Consider the following 25356-nt stretch of genomic DNA (forward strand, 5'->3'; position numbering starts at 1 on the left):
ATCTGTGAAGTATTAACTCCATTATTTTCAATTTAAAGTGGTACAAACAGTTCTTTAATGAGGCGGCAGTATCAGGTCTGCCAGCCATACTCAGGCTATATGGGTTAGGGAGCAAGGATAGAGAGCTTGGCCAGGGAGTGGGGATCCCTGTGTTCCTAAGGTGAGGCTCTTCCACATGGCTAAGTCAATTGAATGGTCTGCAGGGCCCTAAGACACAGGAATAATTGTAAGTATTGTCCCATTTGTAGAATGCCCAGGGTCTAAGAAGAAGCTATACACACATCCATTTAGTCCCACACACAGTTATTTCCAAGGTAATGAGGAAAATAACAGTTATTTGAAGGAAAGCAGTAATTCCCCCATTTCTATGTTGCTTTAAGAATTCTAAAGTACTTTCATCATAATGATCTTGTGAAATAGGTAGTGTAAGGGTCATTACCCCCATTCTTTTTTTTTTTTTTCAAATGCTTTATTAACTTCTGATTTACATCATTTCCGCCAGATTTTGAGTTATAAATTTTCTCCTCGTTTTCCCCCTACCCACCGCCCCAAAATAGCAGTCCCACAGTATATCCCCTCCTCCAATCTGCTCTCTCCTATATTTTCTCCCACACCCCTTTCGACTTTTCCAGTGGATCTCTATGCCCCAGTGCCTGTATATCTTATTTCCCAATTACATGTAAAATAGTATTGATAATAGTATATATATATACATACATATTTGAATATTTGATTTTAAAACTTTGAATTCCAGATTCACTCCCTTCCTCCCTTGTCAGCCACCCAAAAGGTATACTTGTTACCCACAAGAGAGGGTTCTTTTTAGTTGTTACAAAAGAAGCCATGTGTCCCTGTTAGCATAGTCATTCACACTAAATTAAAGGGAAAACTGTACATCTCTTTGAAATAAAAGAAGCAAATTTCCTTGAGTTCTGACTCTTCCTTTGTAACGATGAAAACCTTTTGTAGAAAACTCTGGGTCTTTGTTATTTTGTGCAATGACATGTAATTTCCTCATATAATGTAGGTGTTGTACCTCTAAAGACCCCTTCCAATTTTAAATCTATGATCCTATAAAGTTAAATTTCAAGATGACTAATTGGGTAGTGTAGTGGATAGGATAAGGAGAGACAGAAGGAAGATTGACCAAATAGGAAGTCAATGTAAGATTCTATGCACGAAATAATAAAGGCCTAGAGTAGCATGGTAGTAATGGGCTAGAGAAATTTAAGACACTACTCTTTCAATTGATGTTGCTTTGTATTTTAGTATTTGAAGGCTCTGTGATTTTTATTGGTATAATTACCTCTGCAAGTGCCAATTTGCAGTTCCACTACACCTTATTAAGAGACAAAATAACCTGGGCCATCGATTTTATGCCATTACTCTCTATTGATTGAGAAAATTGTTTATTGATTACAAAAGCTTCCATGAAATCAATAAAGCTTTTAATTGAATTTGTATCATCAGTCACAACAGCATCTCTAAGTATTTGAAAAATACTACTACTGGTATAGCTCCCACTGATATTTTCAATCTTATTTCACACTACTGCTCTTTCTGAACTCTGTTTCAGTCAAGCTGAACTATTTTCTGAACTCTACAACCTCTCACCAGTCATACAAGCTATTTCCCATACCTGAAAGGCACTTCCTTCTTGTTTCTACCTCTGAGAAGATTTATCTTCATTCTGGGCTCACTTTAGGTTTGCTAGGTCAGGGACTTAGATCCTGAAGGAAACTCAGAGGTCATCTAGTCCAACCTTCTCTTTTACTGATGAAGAAATTGAGAGCCAGAGATATAAAATGACATGCCTAGGGTTCAATAGTTGGCAAATTAACATTTGACCACAAACTCTGCCACTCCAAATCCAGGATCATTTCCATTACACTTTGATTTGCCCTTTAGTTAGTGAGTGAATTAACCCCACCCTCCCCCCACCATTATCCTTGTACTATTCTCATTTGTGCATGTTTTATTTCTCCACAGAATGTAAGCTCCTCAAGGGCCAAGAATACTATATTTTTGTCTTTGTATGCTTAACACTTGGTACAATGCCTAGCATATAGTGGATACAGTAAATTAAAAAAAAAAAACTTGTTTGATATTGGACAATCTTAATGATTTTTTTTGTAGGCTTTGTGAGCCTGACCAGACTCACATGGCCAGTTCAGTTGGTTAGGCTTCAGATTAACATGAGGTCCTACTGTTGAAAGTTATGTTGACTTAATATCTCATTTTTCCGTGCTTGTCAGTCAGTGTAGAGGGAGGCACTGCTGGGGAAGGAATCATCCAGCCTGTAGCTTTTTGTATTACCTGCTCTTTGTTATGCACCCATATTTGCTATGTCACATTTTTGCTACCTTGGGGAGGACCTAAGATGCAAAGGCCCAATCTCTTTTGCAGAAGTGGACCTATCTAAATTGTCTTAAAGTTGCTGGCCCCACCTTAAAACCTTTGTGATGTTCAGTGATCAACCAGTCAACTCGTAACTTCTTTGACATACTTACAACAAAATCCTTTTAATTCTCTTTGCCCTGAGTTTTGCCTTGTTAATCAGGGTGAAAAACCCAAATAAAGAATTTTCCTTTCAACAGTACACCATGTAATATTTTAACAAGAGTTCTGCTCAATAACATGGAAAGACTATTCAGCTAGGAAACAGCATTGTTTCAAGGGACAGCTCTCCTGGTTCTGTGTTTATAATGATGGCTTACCCAGAATTAGGTGGCAAGCTGGAAGAACTTCTGGACCTCTTATGCACTGGGCTTTTGTATTTAGGCTACCAGGAAATGGTTCAAGTTTTAGTCTTCTGGACCAATAAAAGTCTCAAGAATTGCTTCATTACTTTTTTGGGAGGGAAAACTAGCTTAGCCTACATGGCAAGGGCCTTGGTAGAATATGTTGCTATCACATGAAAAAAAAATTCCATCCTGGTTAGAACTTTGTAGAAAATGTATACTTTTGACATAGACTTTGAGAACCCATGTGACCTCTACAGGAGTGAATGAAAGATTATTTTGTAAATATTTTTAAATTTTCATGTTGGTTCATTCAAGTATTTTTTATGTTAATCAGAAGACTGAATAGATTTTAGTGATTGAATTTATCAGAGACTTGTATTCACACAAGAAGTTTGTTTTTGAGGCTGCTTTTACCAAGTCAAATGCTTTTTTAAAGCAGCATATGGTAGACACAGTAGGATTTGATATTTTCTGCAACTTATGGTCAGTTGCATACTGAAAAGATGTGTTCTGCTGTAGAGAATCATTTGCAAAAGCTTTTCCGTTTCTTGTTTTCATTGAAAATGCTCTCAATATCTATGTAGATGATTTGCATAAATATTTATATACATAATAAAATAAGCATATAGGTCAGTAGTTAGTGATGTTCTTGCACTCACATTTTTTTGAGTGTTAACATGAGCCATGATTTTTTAGTTCTTTTGGTATCTTCCTCTTTTGAGGTATTTTGGAAAACAGTAAACTGTAAAATTGCATTTCCTCCATCATGAACTTTTTCTGTGTCTACTGATTGGAGTCTAATTCAGCAGTTCTTCCTAACTTTTTCATCCTAATTGCCATTTATATTTTAGAACATAACACCCTGAGGAATAAAGTGGTTCCTCTGTCACTGCTGAGTGACATTGTGACTAGTATTAAAGTCACTTCAAGCATGAAGGAGTTGTATCTTCACCAAAGGTAGTAGAAATGCTGTAGAAGATGTCTTCTGCAGGGTCTAAATCTTAGTGGGATTCCCTATAGATGATGAGTTTCTCCAGAAGTTCATGTTTATGGACAGATAATAGTCCTTGCAATATTATGACTGCTTCCTTAATGAGGGCCGTGAATACTTAAACGGTATGAGTCTAATAATCAATATAGGCGAACTAATATAACAGACTTTTATTTCCCTGTTCCTCTCCTTGTTTTACTGGTCCTTCAGATCAGGGCTTCCTAAATTTTTCCTGAAACTCCTAACCCCTTCAGCACTTAAACTTTGGCATATAAGGTCAAGTTCTGAGAGGCTCTGGGACTTTAAAACTGTGTGGGTTGATGCTTTTTATTTGCAGTCCTCTACACTACAAGTAAGGTTTATGGAACTTTTTTTTTCTTTTTAAATTCTTCATTGTTAAAGGTAACTCTTAGAAGGATATGGGGAGGGATATAGTAGAAAATATAAGTGATTTTTAAAAAGACATTAATAAAAGTTTATCTTTTAAAAATAGTGTTCAAAATGCTTTTATTACCTACTTCATAGGTGTGTAGGAAGCATTCTAAAAATGAGTGATTTCTTATTATAAATGTAATCAATAACAAAATCATGCACACAGAATAAAAAACAAAATTTATAGACCCTTAACATTTAACAAAATAGAATCAGTTAACAGAATATTTGCTTTGTGTTTCTTTCAGAATTTACTTGAAGTTCTTTCTGCCTTTGGTTTTATTTTAATTGTTATTTTTAACTGCTGGCAGATATTGGAATGATAAACACTTAATGATCTTGGGAATTAGGAAAAGGTGGGCGCTGGTTAAAGTTGCCTAGGTAGCAAGGCACATCTTATTTATGGATATATGAAGATACTTAGCCTAAAGATAATTCTGGTCCTCCTTGTAAAATGTTTTAAATACTACTGGTTAATATTGAAAACACCTTTTCTCTCAATATTTCATCTAATTTTGCCTATCATTTTTATTGTCTTTGTAGGTAACAGTTGGTCGAGGATTTGATGTCACATATCAGCTGCTTTCTAAAATTTGTCCGTTGATGATTTCCCGAAACCACTGTGTTTTCAAGCAGAATGCTGAGGGCCAGTGGACAATGATGGACAACAAGGTAGAAGAATTCATAGTACTCAAGTAATACTCATTCTAATGGTCTTCAAAAGTGATACCTGATTTGGCACAAATGCCATTCTAAGAGCTTGCTCATTCACCAAACAATTATTAAATACCTTCCCTATGGAGATAGAAAGTTTTAAATAAGACAGTCTTTGCCTTCATAGAGTTTAGAGTCTTATAGGAGAAGACGAACTCAGATTACTGTAATATACAGTACTGTATGATAAATGCATTAGAGAATTGCCAAACAGTGCTATGTGAGATCCATGGAGTGAGGTCATGGTGGAGGTAGTAGAATCAGGGAAGACCACAGAGAAGAGGTAACAGGAAGGGATGAGGGCTTCTAGTTGTAGATATTGTTGTATTTGTCCTTTGTTCTCAAAGAAGACCATGACATCAGGGAGATGATGATGTGACTTGTAGTTGACTTTGATTTGAGTGAGGGAGAGCTGTGCAAGATAACCAGCCTCACTTTCTCCTCCAGAGCCATCTGGGTCCAGTGGCCAGATATTCATCAGGACAACTGGAGATGGCCTAGGATGCAATGGGAGACGCTGGCCCTTTTGGGTTAAGGTCTTTTCAGGTTCTCACTTTGAGTGAGATAATTCCCATTAATGAATAGGCCTCTTTAAGTAGTTACTCAAGGGGTTTATCAAAGGGGCCATCCCTTGACTTGTAGATAACAGCATGAGCAAAGGTAGAGGGAGGCAGGAGAGTGAGAGTTCATTATGTATTATAGGAGCAGAAAGTAGTTCTATTTAATTAGAGAATAAGAATGTGTTGAAAACTGGAAAAATATTCTACAGAAAACTAGCAGAAAAAATATTCTGCTTGTTTATGGAAATCCTTGAATGCTAGGTGAAGGAATTTTAACTTTTTAACTTTGTTCAGTTAGTACTGAGTGACTCTCTGGAAGTTTTTGAAAAGAAGGGTAAGGGGCGGTTAGGCGGTGCAGTGAATAGAGCACCAGCCCTGGAGTCAGGAGGACCTGAGTTCAAATTCAGCCTCAGACACTTAACACTTACTAGCCTGTGACCTTGGGCAAGTCACTTAACCCCAATTGCCCTGCCATTTCCCCTCCAAAAAAAAAAACAACAAAGAAAAGAAGGGTGATACCAGATCTATACCTCAGGAGGATTACTCTGATATAAGGTCTTGTCTTGGAGTAGTAGCAGAAGGAATAGGGAGGAAAGGACAGCTTTTTTTTTTTTTTAATTTCTATTTATTTATTTATTTTTAAGAGCAGTTGGGGTTAAGTAACTTGCTCAAGGTTACATGGCCAGTTATTTTGTGTGGGTGCCAAGTATCTGAGGCCAGAACTGATCCCAGGTCTCCCAACACCAGGGCCGGTGCTCTTACTCACTGCGCCACCTGGCCACCCCAAGGACAGCTTTTAAAAGTGTTGCTGGTGTAGAGTCTATTTCTTTCTTTTTTTTTTTTTGGAGGGGACAGGGCAGGGCAGTTGGGGTTAAGTAACTTGCCTAAGGTCACACAGCTAGTAAGTATATCAAGGGTCTGAGGCTGGATTTGAACTCAGGTCCTCCTGACTCCAGGATCAGTGCTCTATTCACTGCGCCACCTAGCCGCCCCTCTCATTCTATTTCTTGTTGTTGGATTTCATTAGAAATATATAGGAATGCTGAGGATTTACATGGGTTTATTTTATACCCTGCAACTTTGCTAAATTTATTATCTCAAGTACTGTTTTACTTGATTCTCTAAGTATATCATCATATCTGCAAAGAGTGATAACGTAGTCTCTTCTTTGCCTAATCTGATTCCTTCAAAAGCCTTTTTTGCATCTGCTGAGATAATCGTGGTTTCTACTAGTTTTGTTGTTGACATGATCAATTTATACTAATAGTTTTCCTAATATTGAACCATCCTTGCATTCCTAGAATAAATCCTATCTGATCAAAGTGTATTATTCTCATGATAAGTTGCTATAGTCTTTTTGCTAATATTTTATTTTTAAAATTTTGCATCTATATCAATGAGGGAAATTGATCTATAATTTTCTTTCTCTGTTTTGCTTCTCAATTTAGGTATCAGTACCTTATTTGTGTCATAAAAAGAATTTGGTAGGATTCCTTCTTCTCCAATTTTTGCAAATAGTTTATAAAGTATTGGAATCAATTGTTCTTTAAATGTTTGATAGAATTCATTAGTAAATCCATCTGGCCCTGGATATTTTTTCCTAGGGAGTTCATTGATGGCTTGTTCAATTTCTTTTTCTGAAATGGGGTTATTGTATTTTACTTCCTCTTCAGTTAATCTGGACAACTTACATTTTTGTAAATATCCACTAAGATTGTTAAATTTATGGGCATACAATTGGGCAAAATAATTCCTAATTATTGTTTAAATTTCCTCTTCATTGGAGGTAGATTCACCCTTTTCATTTTTGATACTTGTGATTTGGTTTCTTCTTTCTTTTTTTTTATCATGTTGACTAAAGGCCTATCAATTTCATTGTTGTTGTTGTTGTTTTTTTTCCATAAAACCAGCTCTTAGTTTTATTTATTAATTCAATAGTTTTCTTAATTTCAATTTTATTAATCTCTCCTTTGGTTTTTAGTATTTCTAATTTAGTATTTAATTGGGGATTTTAAGTTTGTTCTTTTTCTAGCTTTTTCACTTGCATGCCCAATTTATTGATCTCCATTTTCTCTGTTTTATTCATGTATGCATTCAGAGATATAAACTTCCCCTAAGAACTGCTTTTGCTGCATCCCACAAGTTTTGGTATGTTGTCTCACTGTTGTCATTCTCTTGAATGAAGTTACTGATTGTTTCTATAATTTCTTGTTTCACCCATGCATTCTTTTTTTTTTTTGGAGGGCAATTGGGGTTAAGCGACTTGCCCAAGGTCACACAGCTAGTTTTAGTATTAAGTGTCTGAGGCCAGATTTGAACTCAGGTCCTCCTGACTCCAGGGCTGGTACTCTATTCACTGCGCCACCTAGTCACCCCATGACCCACTCATTCTTTAGGATTAAATTATTTATTTTCCAATTAGTTTTTAGTCTATCCATGGTACTTTATTACATATAATTTTTATTGCATCATGATCTGAGAAGGATGCAATTAATATTTCTGCCTTTCTGCACTGAATTGTGAGGTTTTTGTGCCCTAGTACATTGTCAATTTTTGTGTATGTGCCATGTACCTCTGAGAAGAAGGTATATTCCTATTTATCCCTATTCAGTTTTCTCCAGAGGTCTGTCATATCTACCTTCTCTAAAATTCTATTCACCTCCTTAACTTTTTTTTTTTTAAGCAATTGGGGTTAAGTAACTTGCTCAAGGTTACACGGCCAGTTATTTCTGGGTGTGGTGCTAAGTGTCTGAGCCTGGATTCGATCCCCAGGACATCCCGACACTGGGGCCGGTGCTCTTACTAGCTGAGCCACCTGGCTGTCCCAACTTTTTTTTGCCTTTTTTTTTTGGAGGGCAATTGGGGTTAAGTGACTTGCCCAGGGTCACATGGCTAGTTTTTTGTGTTAAGTGTCTGTGGCTGGATTTGAACTCGGGTCCTCCTGACTCCAGGGTCGGTGCTCAATTCACTGTGCCACCTAGCCACCCCTCCTTAACTTCTTTATTTTGAGGTTAGATTTACCAAGTTCAGAGAGGGAGAGATTGAGGTCCCCCACTAGTATAGTTTTGCTATCTATTTCTTCCTCTAACTCCCTTAACTTCTCCTCTAGGAATTTGGATGCTCTACAGCTTGGTGCATATGTGTTTAGTAATGATATTGCTTCATTTTCAATGGTGCCTTTTAGCAAGATAGAATTTCCTTCCTTATCTCTTCCAATTAGATTGGTTTTGCTTTTGCTTTATCTAAGATGAGGATTGCTACCCCTGCTTTTTTTACTTTAGCTGAAGTATAATATGTTTTACTCTAGCCTATTACCTTTACCCTGTGTGTATCCCTCTGTTTCAAATATGTTTCTTGTAAACAGCATATTTATTGTAGGGTTATGGTTTTTAATCCATTCAGTTATCTCCCTGTTTTATGGGAGAGTTCATTCCTTTCACATTCACAGTTATGATTACTATCTGTGTCTTTCCCTCCATCCTATTCTTTCCCCTTTTTATGCTTTTATTTTTCCTTTCTCCCTTCCCCTCCCTAAGAGTTTTCCTTTTGACCACTGCCTCCCTCAGTATTTCCTCCCTATCAACTGCCCCTCCCTTTTTCTACCCTTCCCACTTACTACTTCTTCCTTTTCTTCTAACCACTCCCCTGCCTCCCCTTTTCTTACCCCTTTTCCCACCTACTGCCTGTAGGGTATGATAGATTTTTATCTACTTAATGTAGTATGTTATTTCCTCCTTGAACCAAAATTGATGAGAATAAATCTCTTACAGTGCTCCTTTCCCTCCCTTCTTTCCCTCTATTACGATAAGTTTTATGTCTCTTCAAGATAGAATCCTATACTTAACTGATTGTTATTCCCTCCTGTAATGGAAATGCAAATTTGGAAGATCTTCCCTGCCCCTAGGCTAAAGTGCACCTGAAGCCTGGGGAGGGAGGCTTGTTTTTCAGTAGATACTTTTTGATTGGCCAGTGGGTCAATAAGGTTGTTACATTCTCTGAGCCAGGAGAAGGCTATATAAGACCTGATGTGAGGCTCTTTGTTTTGGGGGCTCACTTTGAGAAGTGTTCTGTGATTTGATCTGTATTCTGGGAAGCCGTTGTCCAGGCCGCCCCCCCCCTTTGAAAAACCCAGATGTGGAAACCCAGATGTTGACTGGGTATGGATGTAATGGTTGGACAGTTTGGAAATCTATTTGATCTGTTTGTGTCTTGATAATTCTGCCTGTATACTTTGAAGTTTGGGGTGCTGACCTTTTCTCCTGAACAAGGTAAAAGATATATGTCTGACTGATAAAAGTAAGCTTGTTAACCCATTTTGAGTTGCTTTCCTTTAACAAAGCAGATCCAAGAACCTGTGTGAGCAGCCACCCTAGGGACTCCAGGGTGCTTGCTGCTACACCTCCTTATATCAAAACCAATGAGGGTAAAGCTCATGTAATGTTCATCTCCCTCCCTTCTTTCCCTCTACTATAGTAGGTTTTTATGCCTCTTTGTGTGGCATAATTTACCCTTTTCTACCTCCTCCTTTCCTCTTCTCCCATTACAGTCCCTTTGTACCCCTTAATAAGGTTTTTTTATGATCACTTCAGTTAATTTATACCTATACCCTCTATCTATCTATATCCCTTTTAAATATCGTGATAAGTATACAATTCTCAATATTGACAGGTATCAGCTTCTCATATAGGGATGTAAACAGTTTGCTTTTATTAAATAACAATTGTGTGTGTGTGTGTTTTCCCTGTTTACCTTTCTGTGTCTCTCTTTAGTCTTGTATTTGGAGATCAGATTTTCCATTGAGCTCTGACTTTTTTATCAGGAAGATTTGGAAGTTCCTTATTTCAATGAATGACCACTCCCTCACCTGAAAGATTATGCTCAGTTTTGCTGGACAGCTGATCCTTGGTTGTAGCCCGAGCTCTTTTGCCTTACGAAATATCATATTCCAATCCCTTTGATCTCTCATTGTAGAAGCTGCTAGGTCCTGTGTGATCCTGACTGTAGTTCCATGATATTTGAATTGTTTCTTTCTGGCTGCTTACAGTATATTCTCCTTGACCTGATAATTCTGGAATTTGGCTACAATATTTCTTGGAGTTTTATTTGGGATCTTTTTCAGGAGGTGTCCAGGGGATTCTTTTGATAATTATTTTAACCTCTGGTTCTAGGACCTCAGGGCAGTTTTCCTTGATGATTCCTTGGAAAATGTTGTCCAGGCTTTTTTTTTCATCTTGACTTTCCAGTAGACCAATAATTCTTAGATTATGTCTCCTGGATCTGTTCTCCAGGTCATTTATTTTTCCAATGAGATATTTTACCTTTTTTCCTAATTTTTCATTCTTTAGGTTTTGTTTGACTGGTTTTTGATACCTCATAGAGTCATTAGCTTCAATTTGACTGATTCTAATTTTTAGCGAATTATTTTCCTCAGTTAATTTTTGAAGCTCCTTTTCCATATGTTCAGATTTCATTTTTAAGGATTTATTTTCTCCAGTTAGATTTTGTACCTCTTTTTCCATTTCACCCATTTACTTTTTTAAGGAGCTGTTTTCTCCGGTGAGATGCTTTTCTATTTTGGCAATTGTAATTTTAAAAGAATTGGTCAGTTTATCTTCTACCTCTCTAATTTGGTTTTTAAAGTCCTTCTTGAGCCCTTCTAAGAATCCTTTCCAGGCTTGGGACCAATTCATATTCCCTTTTGAGTTTTCAGATGTGGGTGTAAAGTCAATGCTGTCCCCTTCTGAAATTGGTTCCTCTTACTCCCCATAATAGGATTCTAAAGTCTTTGTCTTTCCATTCTGTTTTTCCCATTGTGAAGCACAGCCTTAGCCATGCCCTTCCTCTAGGACTCCCAAACCTTCACTTCATTCCACTATTTTGGAATTTTATACTCAGTATTCTCTGGGTTTTCAGGGTCAAGGGGGGAGGGAATTAGAGCAGTTAGGGCTTACTCTGCCATCTTGGTCCCTGGAAGTTCAGGTAGGTGATTTTTAAGCCTCCAGGCTATGGGTTGTTAGTCCTAGGAGTAGCTACTATTACTGCTGTGGGCCCTACATTTGTCTGTTACCCAGCTCCGACAGATCCCCCATCCTGTGGTGAGAGGTATGGGAATTGCCCCTGTGCCCCTGCGGGGGATGAATCAGCTTGCCTGGACTTGCTCCAGCTCCGTGCTGGTGCACCCAGCTGCATCCGCCTCCACACGCTGTGTCCACCTCTGTGCGTGTGCATGTTCTATTTTTATAGATGAGGAAATTAATACTTAAACAGGCTAAGTGACTTGCCCAGAATCATACAGCTAGTAAGTGTGGGAAGAAGGAACAGCACTTGGGTCACTCCTGATAGCAAATAAAATACTCTTTTCTCTGTGTTATCTTGTGTTTCCCCTCTACCAAACCTGAGATAGGAAGCTAGTTTGGGGCTTACTGAATTTTCAATCCCTTTATGTAAAGCTGCCTAATAGGAAGTGTGCATTGTGGGTCCAAACCTCAGGAAAGTAATCAGAATTAGAGACCTAGGAGTTATCTGCATAGAAGTGGGTGGTTGAAACTGGTAGAATAAATAAAATCACCAAGGGGTTATAGAGAGAAGAAAAGAAAGCAAAAGAACAGAATCTGAGTTGGAGAGGCAACATGGTACAGTGGAAAGGGCATAAAATTTGGAGGTCAAAGGATCTGGGGTTCAAATCTCAGCTCTTACACTCATTACCTATGTGCCCTTAGATTTTTGGGCTTCAGTTTTCTCATGTAAAATGAAGGAGTTGAAGATGATCCTCTCAGGGGTTCTTAACTTATGGTCTTACAGACCCCCAAGGTGGTGCATGGATGGATTTCAGGGGGCCTGTAACCTTGGATAGAAAAAATATATATCTTATTTCATTATAATTGGTTTCCATTAACAATGCTAAATTGTTAATTTAACAGTATTAAAAACAATAAAATAAGGAGGTGCATTAGGTTTCATCAGATAACCAAAGGGGTTCATGACATGCAAAAGGTTAAGAATTCTTTTTTTTTTTTCTTTTGCTTATTTTTTTGGAGGGGGGAAGCTAAGGGCAGTTGGGGTTAAGTGACTTGCCCAAGGTCACATGGCTAGTAAGTGTTAAGTGTCTGAGGCCAGATTTGAACCCAGGTCCTCTGACTTCAGGGCTGGTGCTCTATTCACTGTGCCACCTACCTGCCCCAAGCTTAAGAATTCTTGTTCCAAGCTTTCTCCCATTTCTGAGTCTGTGAGCCTTTGGACTCAGAAGTCATTTGGGAGAATCCAAATCTGAGCAAGAATTTCTCTTTTCTACCATATGTCCTAAAACCTTTCCAGAGTTTTCCCTCCTACTCTCCAGTTGTTTGTGCTCTTTCTTCTCTCCTCAAATTATCATGTACTTATCTTTCCCCACCTCCAGCTTCTGGAAAATATAAACTTGAGGGTCAGAAAGCTTTCTTTTTTTGTTCTTCTATCCTTGCTGTCTAACATAGTCTCTTGTACATTGAAGGTACATAACACATGTTCGGTGAATTTAATTGATCCTATAAACTTAAAAAAAATTCTTTTCTCTTTTTTGTCTTCCTGTTCTTCTCAGCCTTGAACTCTCATTTTACTCAGCTTCAAGTTCTCGTATGATGGTAGAGACAGTTCTGGGAAGTAGCAAAATCCAGTATGCCATTGGCCATTGAGAGATTACTGGCTTTTCTGCACATGTCTGAGCTGCACATAACCAAATTAATTAAGTGGGAGAGGCTAATATAGTCTGACACTCTGGGTGATACTAGACAATTACAGTTCTGCTAAAGCAGAGTGCTTATGTTACTTTTTTTTTTTTAAACAATTGGGGTTAAGTAACTTGCCCAAGGTTACATGGCCAGTTTTTTTGTGTGGGTGTTAAGTATCTGAGGCTGGAACCGATTCCAGATCCTCCTGACTCCAGGGCCAGTGCTCTTACTCACTGCGCCACCTAGCCGCCCCATATATTATTTAAAAAAAAATTGATTTGTTTATTTACTTTTAGTTTACAACATTTAGTTCCACAGTCACTTAGTTTCAGATTTCGTCCCCCTCCTTTTCCTCCCTCCTCTCTGCCCCGTCATGGTGGCATGCACTCAAATATAGGATCTACAAATATCTTCACATTAATCATTAGTTAGGTTGTAAAAAAGGATTATAACTGATGGAATTACAAGTGGGAAAGGGGAAACAAAAGAAGAAAAAGAAATACAACAAGTAGTTTGTTTCAATCTGCATTCAGATTGCATCTCTCTCTGGATATAGATAGCTCTTTCCAGTGCTTATATTACATGAGACCTGAGGAGAGGTTGTGCTTGCAGCAAGGTGGTATCTGTGTTGGCATCTTGGTCTTTTGGTCTCCTATCTTCTCCATGCTTGTCAGTTTGTTCTGCTGACAACAGACTTTTTGGGAAGGCTGTCAGGAAAAGTGGGTTACTAGTAGTATGTGTCTTGTGTCTGTAGTTAAAGTTTGTTAAAATCTTTTCACTGTTAACACTGTGAATTGGAGCCTTCGAGTATGATGGTATCTGTGTAGCCATGTAGACTGGGTGGCCTCTGCTCCAGGGAATGCTGAATTAGCTTTAGAAGTCTGAGGAGGTGCTGATTATAAGCTTGGTAGGCAGGGTAAATTCAATACCATCATTCAAGTACCTAGAAAGGAAAACTGACAATCAGGTTTGGAGCATGATGGTGAAATTCATGTTCACTGGCCTCTGAGGTCTTAGGTTACATATGTGATACCAGGAGGCCCCTGACAAGAGTGCAGGAAAATGAACCATACTGAGGTATACCTATGTAAGTGTGAGAACTGGTCAGTGACATACTATACAGGCAGCTTTTCTAAGCACTGAGTATTTATATGTCTTGTAAAATATGTTGACCATTCTTTTTCCCCTTTTCTTTAATTTAATGTGTTTTGACTATGAGGAGGAGGTAGGAGGTCAGGGAAAAGAGTTGTATAGCTTAAATTATAGGCATTTGAATTATGACAGTAGTTTTGAGGGGACAGGATACTAGGTGCTAGAAAGCAGAAGATCAGGCTTGAAACTGATCAGGGCATTAAATCATCCAAGACTTTTTCCTACTTAAAATATTTCCTTTGAATAGGTATAGATATGCCCCCTGGCCCTGGGGCACCTCTAATGCTGGTAGATTCTATGCTTTCTCATATATCTAAGGTCCAAACTATTTTCTGGAATAAATTTACGTGTCTCATACTTCAAAGGGCAAAAAGGTGTGGGACTTTCCAGGTGACTTGGAATCTGAGTTTTTTGCCTTTCAAGTCATTTAATTAAGCACTTACTATGTGTCAGGCACCGTGCTAAGCACTGGGAAACAGATACAAACAGAAGGATAGTGCCTGTCCTCAAGGAGCTGACATTCTAATGAAGGAAGAAAATATCAAGGGAGGCCAGGGTAGATAGGGGGATGGTGGCGAAAGTATCTCATGCAGGGGCATGATAGAGAAAGTTCCAGGGAGGTTGGTCAGCAATGCAGCATAGCAGCATTGCTCTCTTTTTGTAGAATGGCCACAGCCAGTTTATTCTCTAATCTCCCATGGGTGGAGAGTGCCTTATGTCAGGCAAGCAACACTTTTAAAGGCATCACAAAAAATGCCACTAATAAGAAACTTGACAGCCAATCCAGGCTCATCTTCCTCTGCACTGCTGATCCCTCCCTTCATTGAGCTTTTTATGTTCCAGGCCCTCAAGATAGCACCAGATGTCCTACACTGGGCCTCACTCAGACAGATGCAGCTGGTGACACAGTAGATGAATTATTGGGCCTGGAGTTAGGAAGACCTTAGTTCAAATGTGGCCTCAGATGCTTAGTAGCTGTGTGACCCTGGACAAGTCACTTAACCTCTTTTCTTCAGTTTCTTCAATTGTAAAATGAGGATAACAGCACATGCCTTGCAAAGTTGCCATCAGGATCAAATGAGAAAATATATGTAAAAGCCTTTAACACAGTGCTTGGCAAACAGTAGGTACTATACAGATGTTTATCTTACCTAGAGTTCAGGTTAAGTTTTGGAACAAAATGAGGTCATTTAGCGATTGTATATCTCAGCACTTACCTGACACACAGTAGGTGCATGATAACTGCTAATTGACTGAGCTGATTGACTGAAGTTCAGGGTAGTTCATGCTGTAGTTTTGCTTCTTAAATATAGCTTCAGTAGACTGAAAAGGGAAAAAAAAACAACGCTGCTCATTAGGGCTTAGTTTGAAGAAACAATCCTGCTACTCTCAGCAAGCCCACTAGAATGTCATGCTCAAGTCCCTTCCCAAAAAGGCTGAAGGCATGATAAGAAATTGGCCAGCTGAAATCTGTAGGCTTTTCCTTTCTTATTCCCTTTGTTCTTAAGTTAAAATGGATCTATTCTAGTTCCCCTAAGGAGGTTTCATACCCACATACCTACCTCAGCTCAACTACCCCTAGAATTATCCTTGACCTCTCTCCAGTTAAGGCATCTTTAGGGGCCACTGAGGTAGTAGCTATAGCCCTACATATTTTTTAAATTAAATTTTATGTTTATTTTTAGTTTACATCATTCATTGCCACAAGACTTTGAGTTACAACTTTTCTCCCCGTCCTTCCCCTACCCATCACCCCAAAACAGTGATCCCACTGTATAGCCTCTTCCCCTGTATATCTTATTTCCCAGTTGCATGTAAAAAAAATAATTTTATATGTATATATATATATAATTTTTTTTTCAACGTTTGATTTTAAAACTTTGGATTCCATATTCTTTCCCTTCCTCCCTCATCACCCACGCTTACTGGGAAGATAAGCAATTCAATATAGGTTGTACATGTGTAGCTATGAAAAACATTTCCATAGTGGATATATTGTGAAAGACTGACTATATTTCCCTCCATCCCATCCCACCCCCACTTATAGTATTCTCTACTTTGATCCTGTCCCTTTTCAAAAATGGGTGCTTCCAACTTCCCTCCCCCCCAGCCTGCCCTCCCTTCCATCATTCCCCCTCTCATCCCCTTTCCCCCCTACTCTCCTGTAGGGTGAGATGCCCTATTTAGTGTGTCATTCCCTCCCTAAGCCAAATTCATTGAGAATAAGGTTGACTCATTCCCTTTTGCCTTCCTGTTCTTCCCCTACATTGTAACAGTTTTCCGTTGCCTCTTCTGTTTGTGATAGTTTACCCCATTCTATCTCTCCCCATCTCCTCTCATTATATTCCTCTCTCACCTCTTAATTTCACCTTTTAAGTATCATCCCTTCCTATTCAACTGGTCCTGTACCCTCTGTCTATGTATACCTGTATACATATATACACACACTCACATATGTATTCATACGGCCATATACCTTCCTATATGACATATATATGTATACACACACACACATATATATACACATATTTCTATTCCCTTCAACTATTCTCATACTGAGAAAAGTTTCATAACTTACAGTTATTGTTTTTCCATGTAGGAATGTAAGTAGTTCAACTTTGATAAGTTCCTTATGATTTCTTTTCCCTGTTTACCTTCTCATGCTTCTCTTGCTTCTTGTATATGAATGTCAGATTTTCTATTCAACTCTGGTTTTTTCATCAAGAATGCTTGAATGTTCTCTATTCTGTTGAATGACCATATTTTCCCCTGAAACATGATACTCAGTTTTGCTGAGTAGGTGATTCTTGGCTTGAATCCTAGCTCCTTTGACCTCCAGAATATCATATTCCAAGCCCTTCGATCCCTCACTGTAGAAGCTGCCAGATCCTGTGTCATCCTGATTGTGTTTCCACAGTATTCAAATTGTTTCTTCCTGGCTGCTTGTAATATTTTCTCCTTGATTTGAGGACTCTGGAATCTGGTTATAATATTCCTAGGAGTTTTCTTTTTGAGATCTTTTTCAGGAGGTGATTGGTGGATTCTTTCACCCTCTATTTTGCCCTCTGGTTCTAAAACGTCAGGGCAGTTTTCCTTGAGAATTTCTTGAAGTATGATTTCTAGGTTCTTTCTTTGATCATGGCTTTCAGGTAGTCCAGTAATTTTTAAATTATCTCTCCTGGATCTGTTTTCCAGGTCAGTGGTTTTTCCAGTGAGATATTTCATATTGCCTTCTATTTTTTCATTTGTTTGGATCTGTTTAATAGTATCTTGATTTCTCATTAAGTCATCAGCTTCCATTTGCTCCAGTCTAATTCTGAAGGAATGATTCTCTTTAGTGAGCTTTTGAGATTCTTTTTCCATCTGGCAAGTTTGGCTTTTTAAGGCATTCTTCTCCTCATTGCCTTTTTGAGCCTCTTTTGCCATCTGAGTTAGTCTATTTTTTAAGGTGTTATTTTCTTCAGTCAGGTTGTTGATTCTCCTTTCATAATTTTCTTGCATTTTTTCTCATTTCTCTTCCCAATTTTTCCTCCACTTCTCTTATTTAATTTTCAAAATCCTTTTTAAGCTCCTCTATGGCCTGTAACCAGTTCATATTTTTCTTGGAAGCTTTTGGTGCAGGAGTCTGACTTCACTGTCTTCCTCCTGTTCCATGCTTTGATCCTTTTTGTCCCCAAAATAGGAATCTAATGTTGGATTCCTCTGTTTGCTTTGCTTCCTTATGTTGCCACTCAATTACTTGACTTGTGGGCTTTTTGCCACAGTAGTACTCTGCTACCAGAAACAGAAGCTTTATCCCAAATGCTGGGGTTTTCGCAGGTGCCCTCTCCAAAGCCTCCAAACAGCTGGTCACGCACCCCAGGACCTCCACCCTAGACAGCAATCCAGATCCAAGCAGGTTAAAGCAATAGTGATTATCCCTCAGACTGGTTGCTTGGTCCCCCTACAATCTGCAGACCAGGAGCTGAAGCTGCCACATGGCTATGGCTGCAGGCCTGTGGCACTTTAGCCACTTCTCGACCCTGGGGATAAAGGTGGATTGCACTCCGAATTCTCAGGTCCCAGAGTCCACACTGCACTGACCTCTCACTTTGTCCTTGGCATCTATAGGTTGATAATTCTGGAAACCACCACAGGTGCTAGTGATGTGAAGTCCCTCCAGCCAGTGGCTGGTCAGGCCTCCCTGGGGCTAAGACCTTTGCTCAAGTGGGGCTGGGGTCGGCTTCCAGAGCACTGCGCTGGCCACTTCCTGCCAGCCTGCTAGGCTGTTCTCAGCAGGAGGTTAGCTTCTCTGTGTCATTTTGTGGGTTCTGTAGCTCCAAAGTTTGTCTAGGGTAATTTTTTTATATGAAATGGGGGAGGTGGGAACCAGAGTTGTGAGGAAGTCCTGTTTCTGCTCTGCCATCTTGACTCCCCAAAGACAACATTTCTGAGAAGCAAGACCTTACTATATACATAAACCATGTTTCAGTGTTAACTTTATATCCCTTTGTTACAGGGCTCTCTTTTTCATACAACTTCTCCCTTCTGATTTTACTCTCCTAATAAAGAGGCAAATTACTGACAAAAGGATCTTTTTAAAGATATTTATGTACATTTAAAGATAATTAGCATTTATTAAGTTTGTGTCCTGTATTTTGTCTCTTTTAGAAAGGTATACCTGAAGTACGAAAGGGGAGTTGTCAGGGAAGCAACTGTTGGGGAGGAAAATTCCCTTTTTGCTTAGCAGTCTTTTGGTGTGGCTCCCTCTCCCTGGCTTCCTCCCTTTGTTGGTGATTGATTTTCAGCTACAAAATTTCATTGTTCCATTTTTGCCTGAGGATGTATGCTAAGAGGTCTTTAGATGATGTACTGTTCTAATAAAAAAAAAAGACTCATCACCATAATCTGTCAGAGAGTGACCAGTCTTTTCTATTGGGATAGTTGGAGAATGAGCACTTTGAAATATAGAATCAGGAAATTTTTTTAAATGAAATCTTGATGGGGTTTGCAGTATTTTGAGTTTGCTTTTTAAAAACACCGAGAGGCAAATAAGCAAAATTTTGTGATGTAAGTTAACATCAGGAATGAATTTGTTTTCAGTCTCACAGCTTTTAATAAGTGGTTTAGAAGACCTGTGCTTGTTGTGTCTCATCACGTAATGCTTTCACCATTCTTTGTTTCAAGAGAGCACAAAATATAGGTTAGTGATAACATGAAAGATCATTTTGGTTCCTTGAGACATTTCAGATTCCCTGACCTTCCCCTTCCCCTTCTTATAATATTACTTCTGCTCATCTCCAGTTTGTTGATCCTTTTTGTCCTTTCTTCCTCCCTTGGCACTGATGATGATGGTGATGATGGTGATAACATTTCTATAAGAACTTTAAGGTTCTTTAAAGTGCTTTACAGATATTTTCTCCTTTGATCCTCACAATATCCCTATGAAGTAAATGCCATTATTGTCCTCATTTTATAGAGCTTTAAACCAATGATCAAAAAGGTTAAGAGGCTTGCCCAGGGTCTCACAACCAGTAAATGTGATCACCCTATTCTTTCTGGATGCCCTCTTCTCTTTAGGTTTTGATGTCACTGCTTTCTCTGGTTTGCCCATTCTTTTTTTTTTTTTTAAAGCAATTGGGGTTAAGTAACTTGCTCAAGGTTACATGGCCAGTTTTTGTGTGTGTGTGTGGGTGTTAAGTATCTGAGGCCAGAACCGATCCTGGGTCTCCCGACTCTGGGGCCTGTGTTCTTACTCACTCCGCCACCCAGCCACCCCATGGTTTGCCCATCTTTCTGATCCAATTCTCATTTTCCTTTGCTGGATCCGTGACCACATCATGTTCACTAACCATGGGTATCCCTTAAAGATCTGCCATTGGTCCCATTTTTTTTAAAAGCAATTGGGGTTAAGTAACTTGCCCAAGGTTAAACAGCCAGTTATTTTGTGTGGGTGTTAAGTATCTGAGGCTGGAGCCGATCCCGGGTCCTCCCGACTCCAGGGCTGGCACTCTTACTCACTGTGCCACCTAACCGCCCCTGTTTTCTTTCTGTACCATCTTTCTTGGTGCTTTCATCAGCTGTATGGGTTCAGTTAATTCAGTTAATGTAATTAATTCCCAGACACCTTGCCCTAACTTCTCTCCTCAACTCCAGTCTTGAAATCACTAATTGCTTCTTGGATATCTCACACTGTCTGAACATGTCTGAAACAAAATTCGTTATCTTTCTTCCCCAAACTGCCCTCTTATCCTGATTTCTCTATTACATTTCAAGGGCTCCGTCATCCTCCCAATCACTCAGACCCACAACCGTGTTGTCATTTTCTCTTCCTCATTCATATTTACTTCAATATATCCATTCTATTGCCAAGTCTTTTGTTGATTTTGCCTTCACAACATCTTTGACATACATCCCCTTCTCTGCCCAATCAGCTATCACCCTGGTACAGGTCTTTATTACCTCGTGCCTCGACTATTGCAGTAGACTTGTGATTGGTCTTCCTGCCTCAAGTCTTTCCTCTTTCCACCCCATCCTCTACTCCATTGCCAAATTGATTTTTCCTAAAGTACAGGTTGGAGATAAGGTCATACCCCCAGCCCCCTCACACACAGCCCACCCCCAGTAAAGTCCAGTGGCTTTGTATTAATTCCAGGTTCAGATATAAAATTGTCTGTTTGGTTTTAAAGCCATTCACAACCTGACCCTTTCCACCTTTTCTAGTCTTACATTTTATTCCTCTCTATGTACTGTATGATCCAGCAACACTCCCCTTCTTACTGCTTTTCCCTGCACCTCACTCCATCCTCTGAGCCTTTTCCTTTTCACTGATTGTCTCATATTCCTAGAATGCTTTTCCTCACCATCTACCTCCTGGCTTCGCCCCAGCTTCCTTCAGGTCTCAAATCCCACCTTCCCCAAAAAGGTTTTCCTCAGATTACCCCAGCTGCTAATGCCTTCATTCTGAATTACCTTGCATTTACACATTATGTATCTTATATGTACATATTTGTGTGTATGTTATATTTCCCATTAGAATATGAACTCCTTGAGCCCAGGGACCATGTTTTTGCCTTTATATCTGCAGTATTTAGCACAGTGCATGGCACATAGTAAGTGTTCCTTAACTGATAAATTTCCTTGGGATTCTCGGACTACAGACTTAGTAATGACTTTTGAATATAGGTGTTTAGGACAGTTTAGCCAGTATTCTAGTAGTCAGGTGAATATTGCCTCATCATCTTGGGTTTTTGTTTTTTTCCTTGACTCTTGGTGAATTTTTCTTCCTAGGAATGCACAAAAATACCTGAATGTTTGGGGTGACCAGAGTGCTAAGAAATGAACAAGAGGTGTTACAATATCTTATCTCACTATTGACCTGTTTCTTTCCCCCCACATTGACTTGTTGAGAAATGTTAGGCAAGTTGTTTTTTTTCTGTCTTGTTTTCCTAGCCATTTAAATACTTAGGACAGTGAGCTAGCCTTGCAAATGATTATAAACCAATAGCACATAGAAAGATTTTGATAGTACTTTGCAAAAAAAAGGGTCTTTGACTACCTTTAATTTACCATTTCTCCTTCCTTCCCTCCTTCCTTCCTTCCTTCTTTCCTTCCTTCCTTCCTTCCTTCCTTCCTTCCTTCCTTCCTTCCTTCCTTCCTTCCTTCTTTCCTTCCTTCCTTCCTTCCTTCCTTCTTTCCTTCCCTACTTTCCTCCCTCTCCCACCCCCTCCTTAAGATTAGGTATCTCATTTGAATTGTAGGGGCTACTTAATGCTCTATTTCTCAATGCTCTCACTCTCACTGCTCTATTTCTGACCTGGACCAGTGCACCCTTCTTTAGGCAACCTAATGACTCCTGATTTTGAGGGTTCAGCTGTAATGATGCTGGACTTGCTGCAAATACCTGATTGTTTTAGCCCACTGTAGCTCAGAAATACTGAGCTTAAGAGAGCCACCAGCTTAAGCTTCCCCAGAGGCAGGGATTAGAAGCATTTACCATCTCACCCAGCAATTTGCCATGTCTTAAGGAAAATGTGTTTTAATATCAGGTGGAACCAACATTGGACACTGTGTTTGTCCTAGAATGTCTTGTCATTAAGTGTTGTCTTCATTTACATTGTTCTAGCCATTGGGTTATATTAGGCTATATTCTTTTTGTTTTGCTTTTTGTTTTCTAACAGTTCACATCAATCTTATATTTATTTGAATCCTCCATTTTCACTGTTTCTTAAAGTGCAGTAATATTCCATGACATTCATATACTCCTGTTTATTCATCCATTTTCCAGTCAATGGGTACCTACTATATCTCCAATTTTTTGCTCCACAAAAAGTACCTCAGCAAATGTTTTGTTACATATTGTACCCTTTTTCCCATACAACCTCTTGGGATATGTGACCTTCTTACATAATTGTCCATATTACTTTCCTTAATGATTAGACCAGTTCACAACTCCACCAACATTGCCCTAGCGTTTCTCTCTTCCCCAAACACATCCAACATTGACTCCTGTATTTTATTGAAATTGCATGTAGTACTTTCTACCTCTGTTACTTTAAAGAAGTCCCTTAACTTGTCTTATTTCCTCATCTGTAGAATGATGAAGTTTGCCTATATGACCTCTGAAGTCCCTTTCAGCTGTAAATCTATGATCCTTTGAAATCTGAATATCTGAATGGCATGTCAGGCATCTGTGTGGATTCATCTTTTCCTAGTGTCACCTGTGACTGAAAGGCAGAGTTGGGAGACAGATATAGAAAGATTTATAAATTGTGCCGCTAGGTGGCACAAGGAGTTAAGAGATAGGGAAATGTAGTGAACCAAAGGAAAGGTTATGTAGTAGAACGAATGCTGTGACCTTATTTCTCAGACATGGGATATTTGAGAAGGCATGTAAAGAAAGTACATAGGGGCCATGATGTGCTGCCAGGATCTTAGACTGACCTCTTTAGGCTCTGTTGTCGTTTCTTCTTTTCAAGTTCCATATTCACTGTTTTTTACTCGATGACTAAATCCATCATTGCCCTTTGGGTTTTACTTAAATTTTTCTACCTTGATCTTTGACACTCTCATGGTCAGCTTGCATTTTTACTTGGAGAAGTTTGCTATGTGTACAATATCAAATTTAATTTTTTCTCCCCTCAGGTCATTCTTGTTTCTAATAGTTCCTAGACTGTAGCTGCTTTGTTCTTTGTAATGTGTCAGGTATTGTTTGAATCAGAGATCCACCATCAGTGGGAACTGGTTATTTCCAGGCTGACTTAAAACAATTTGGGAATGGTTTGGCCAGGTGAGCCATGCTAGGGCACAGTAGCCAAGGGATCATACTGTCTTTAGCTCAGCTCTTCAACAAAATGTTCAATTAGAAAAACAGGCCCCAGAGATTGTAATAGGGAAAATCTTGTGTGCAAAATTCCTATAGTTGAGAGCCTTGAAGAGGCGTGGGGAGAAGACTAGCAAGTGTCACACGCTGCCTATTCATTGCTCTTGAATTACTGTGCTGTCTTATATTACCCCTAATCTTTGGGTTAAATAAAGCTGACAGAAAGATAAGAGTCAGGAGCTGATCGTGACATGTGTACACTGACAGGATCCTAGCTTTATTTTAGGACTTAACTTCATCTCCATCCCTACCCCTAAAGTGAAACCTGGGCTCAAGATACATATGAACCCTCTTAAGATGTCCCCCAGCCATGGTAACTGATCTCAATCTTATACTTTTTTCAAGCCTAGCTCAAAACCATTTTTTTCCATGAATTAATTTGACCTGTTGATTTTCCCTTCTGAAGTACTATAGAATTTATGGTCAGTATACATAACCTCATATTTGCTAATATATTACCTTGTATTGTTCTCTGGTTTCATGTGTGTACATTTTTGTCTCCACAACCAGACTGTAAATTCTTCAAGCATAGGACCAGTATCATCTCCATATTTACATTTTTTCATAATTATCTCCTACAGCACTGAACATGGTAGGTCATAAATGCTTAATGAGTGAATCAACTGGACAAAAACCAGGGTCTTTGGTGTCTTAATTGTTTCAGCCTCCAGAATAACGATGCCCAATACAAGGCATTGATGTTCTTTTCTCCTTGATTTTTTGTGTACTTTGTAAGTTTTATTATAATAACAGCTGACAATATAGTGCTCTAAATTTGGCATAGAGCTTTATTATCTATATTGTCATTTTCATCCTTACAAGAAATATGGGAAAGTAGGTACCCATCTTAGAGGTGAAGAAGGTTTAAAGGGTTTACTTGACTTGCCCAGCATCACAGAGCCAGAAAGTATCTGAAGTAACTTTAAAACCAGGTCATCCTGATTCCAAATCCATACTCTCTCCACTAAGTCACATTTCCCCTAATATGTACAGGAAGAGAAATTGGCTAACATCCAACCCCTTCATTTAATAGGTAAGGAGACTGGGGCCCAGAGAGAGGAAGTAATTTGTTCACAGGTAGTATGGTCCAGAGTGGTTTTTTATTTCATTGGCTGTGTCCAGGTGTGTCAGTGACTTAGGTGCATCCTACTTCACTGACATCACCATTAGAAGCTTTAGAATTGAATTTTTTTCATTTCATAACATCAAAAGGTATGACTTAATTTCACTTTTCCTTCAGTACTGTTGCATTTGTCTTAGTGATTCTTCAAGAGTGCTGGACTTGGAATCAAGAAGGTTTGAGTTCAAATCCTTCCTCAGACAATAGCTTTGTGACCTTTGGACAAGTCATTCAACTTCATTTAGCCTCAGTTACGTCATCTGTAAAATGGGGATAATAATAGCAACCACCTCTTGGGGTTGTTGTAAGGATCAAATAAGATAACATTTGTACTGTACTGTGCTTTGCAAACCTCATAGTGTTAAGTACAAATTATTATTATTGCTACCTGAAATAAAATGATTCCTGCCAGTTTTGCAGGTAGTTAGTTCTCAGTGGAGACATGAATACAAAATATATAGGAGGTAAACCAAAACTGTGCTTGAAAAATGCTGTTTCTGAGTAGTTGTTTACTTTCCTTGCAATTTGTTCTCAAGAGTTTTCCTTCTGAGGATGCAGAAGGATTTGTAGCAGAGAGGT

The 25356-nt window shown here is 38.9% G+C and overlaps 1 protein-coding gene across 5 annotated transcripts in view; it reads left to right on the forward strand.

The window, feature by feature from the left end:
* Window positions 1–25356, forward strand: part of RNF8 (ring finger protein 8) — a 124303-nt gene that overhangs the window by 17882 nt on the left and 81065 nt on the right. For all 5 annotated transcript variants that reach the window (XM_069073594.1, XM_069073592.1, XM_069073591.1 and 2 more), the window contains exon 2: window positions 4711–4839. In XM_069073594.1, coding sequence (XP_068929695.1) covers window positions 4711–4839 — 129 coding nt within the window. The remainder of the gene's footprint in view (window positions 1–4710; window positions 4840–25356) is intronic.

Source organism: Petaurus breviceps, unplaced genomic scaffold, assembly GCF_028583685.1.
Source record: "Petaurus breviceps papuanus isolate PSGF00001 unplaced genomic scaffold, PetGlider_PUasm1.0 90865, whole genome shotgun sequence".
Taxonomy (NCBI): Eukaryota; Metazoa; Chordata; class Mammalia; order Diprotodontia; family Petauridae; genus Petaurus; species Petaurus breviceps.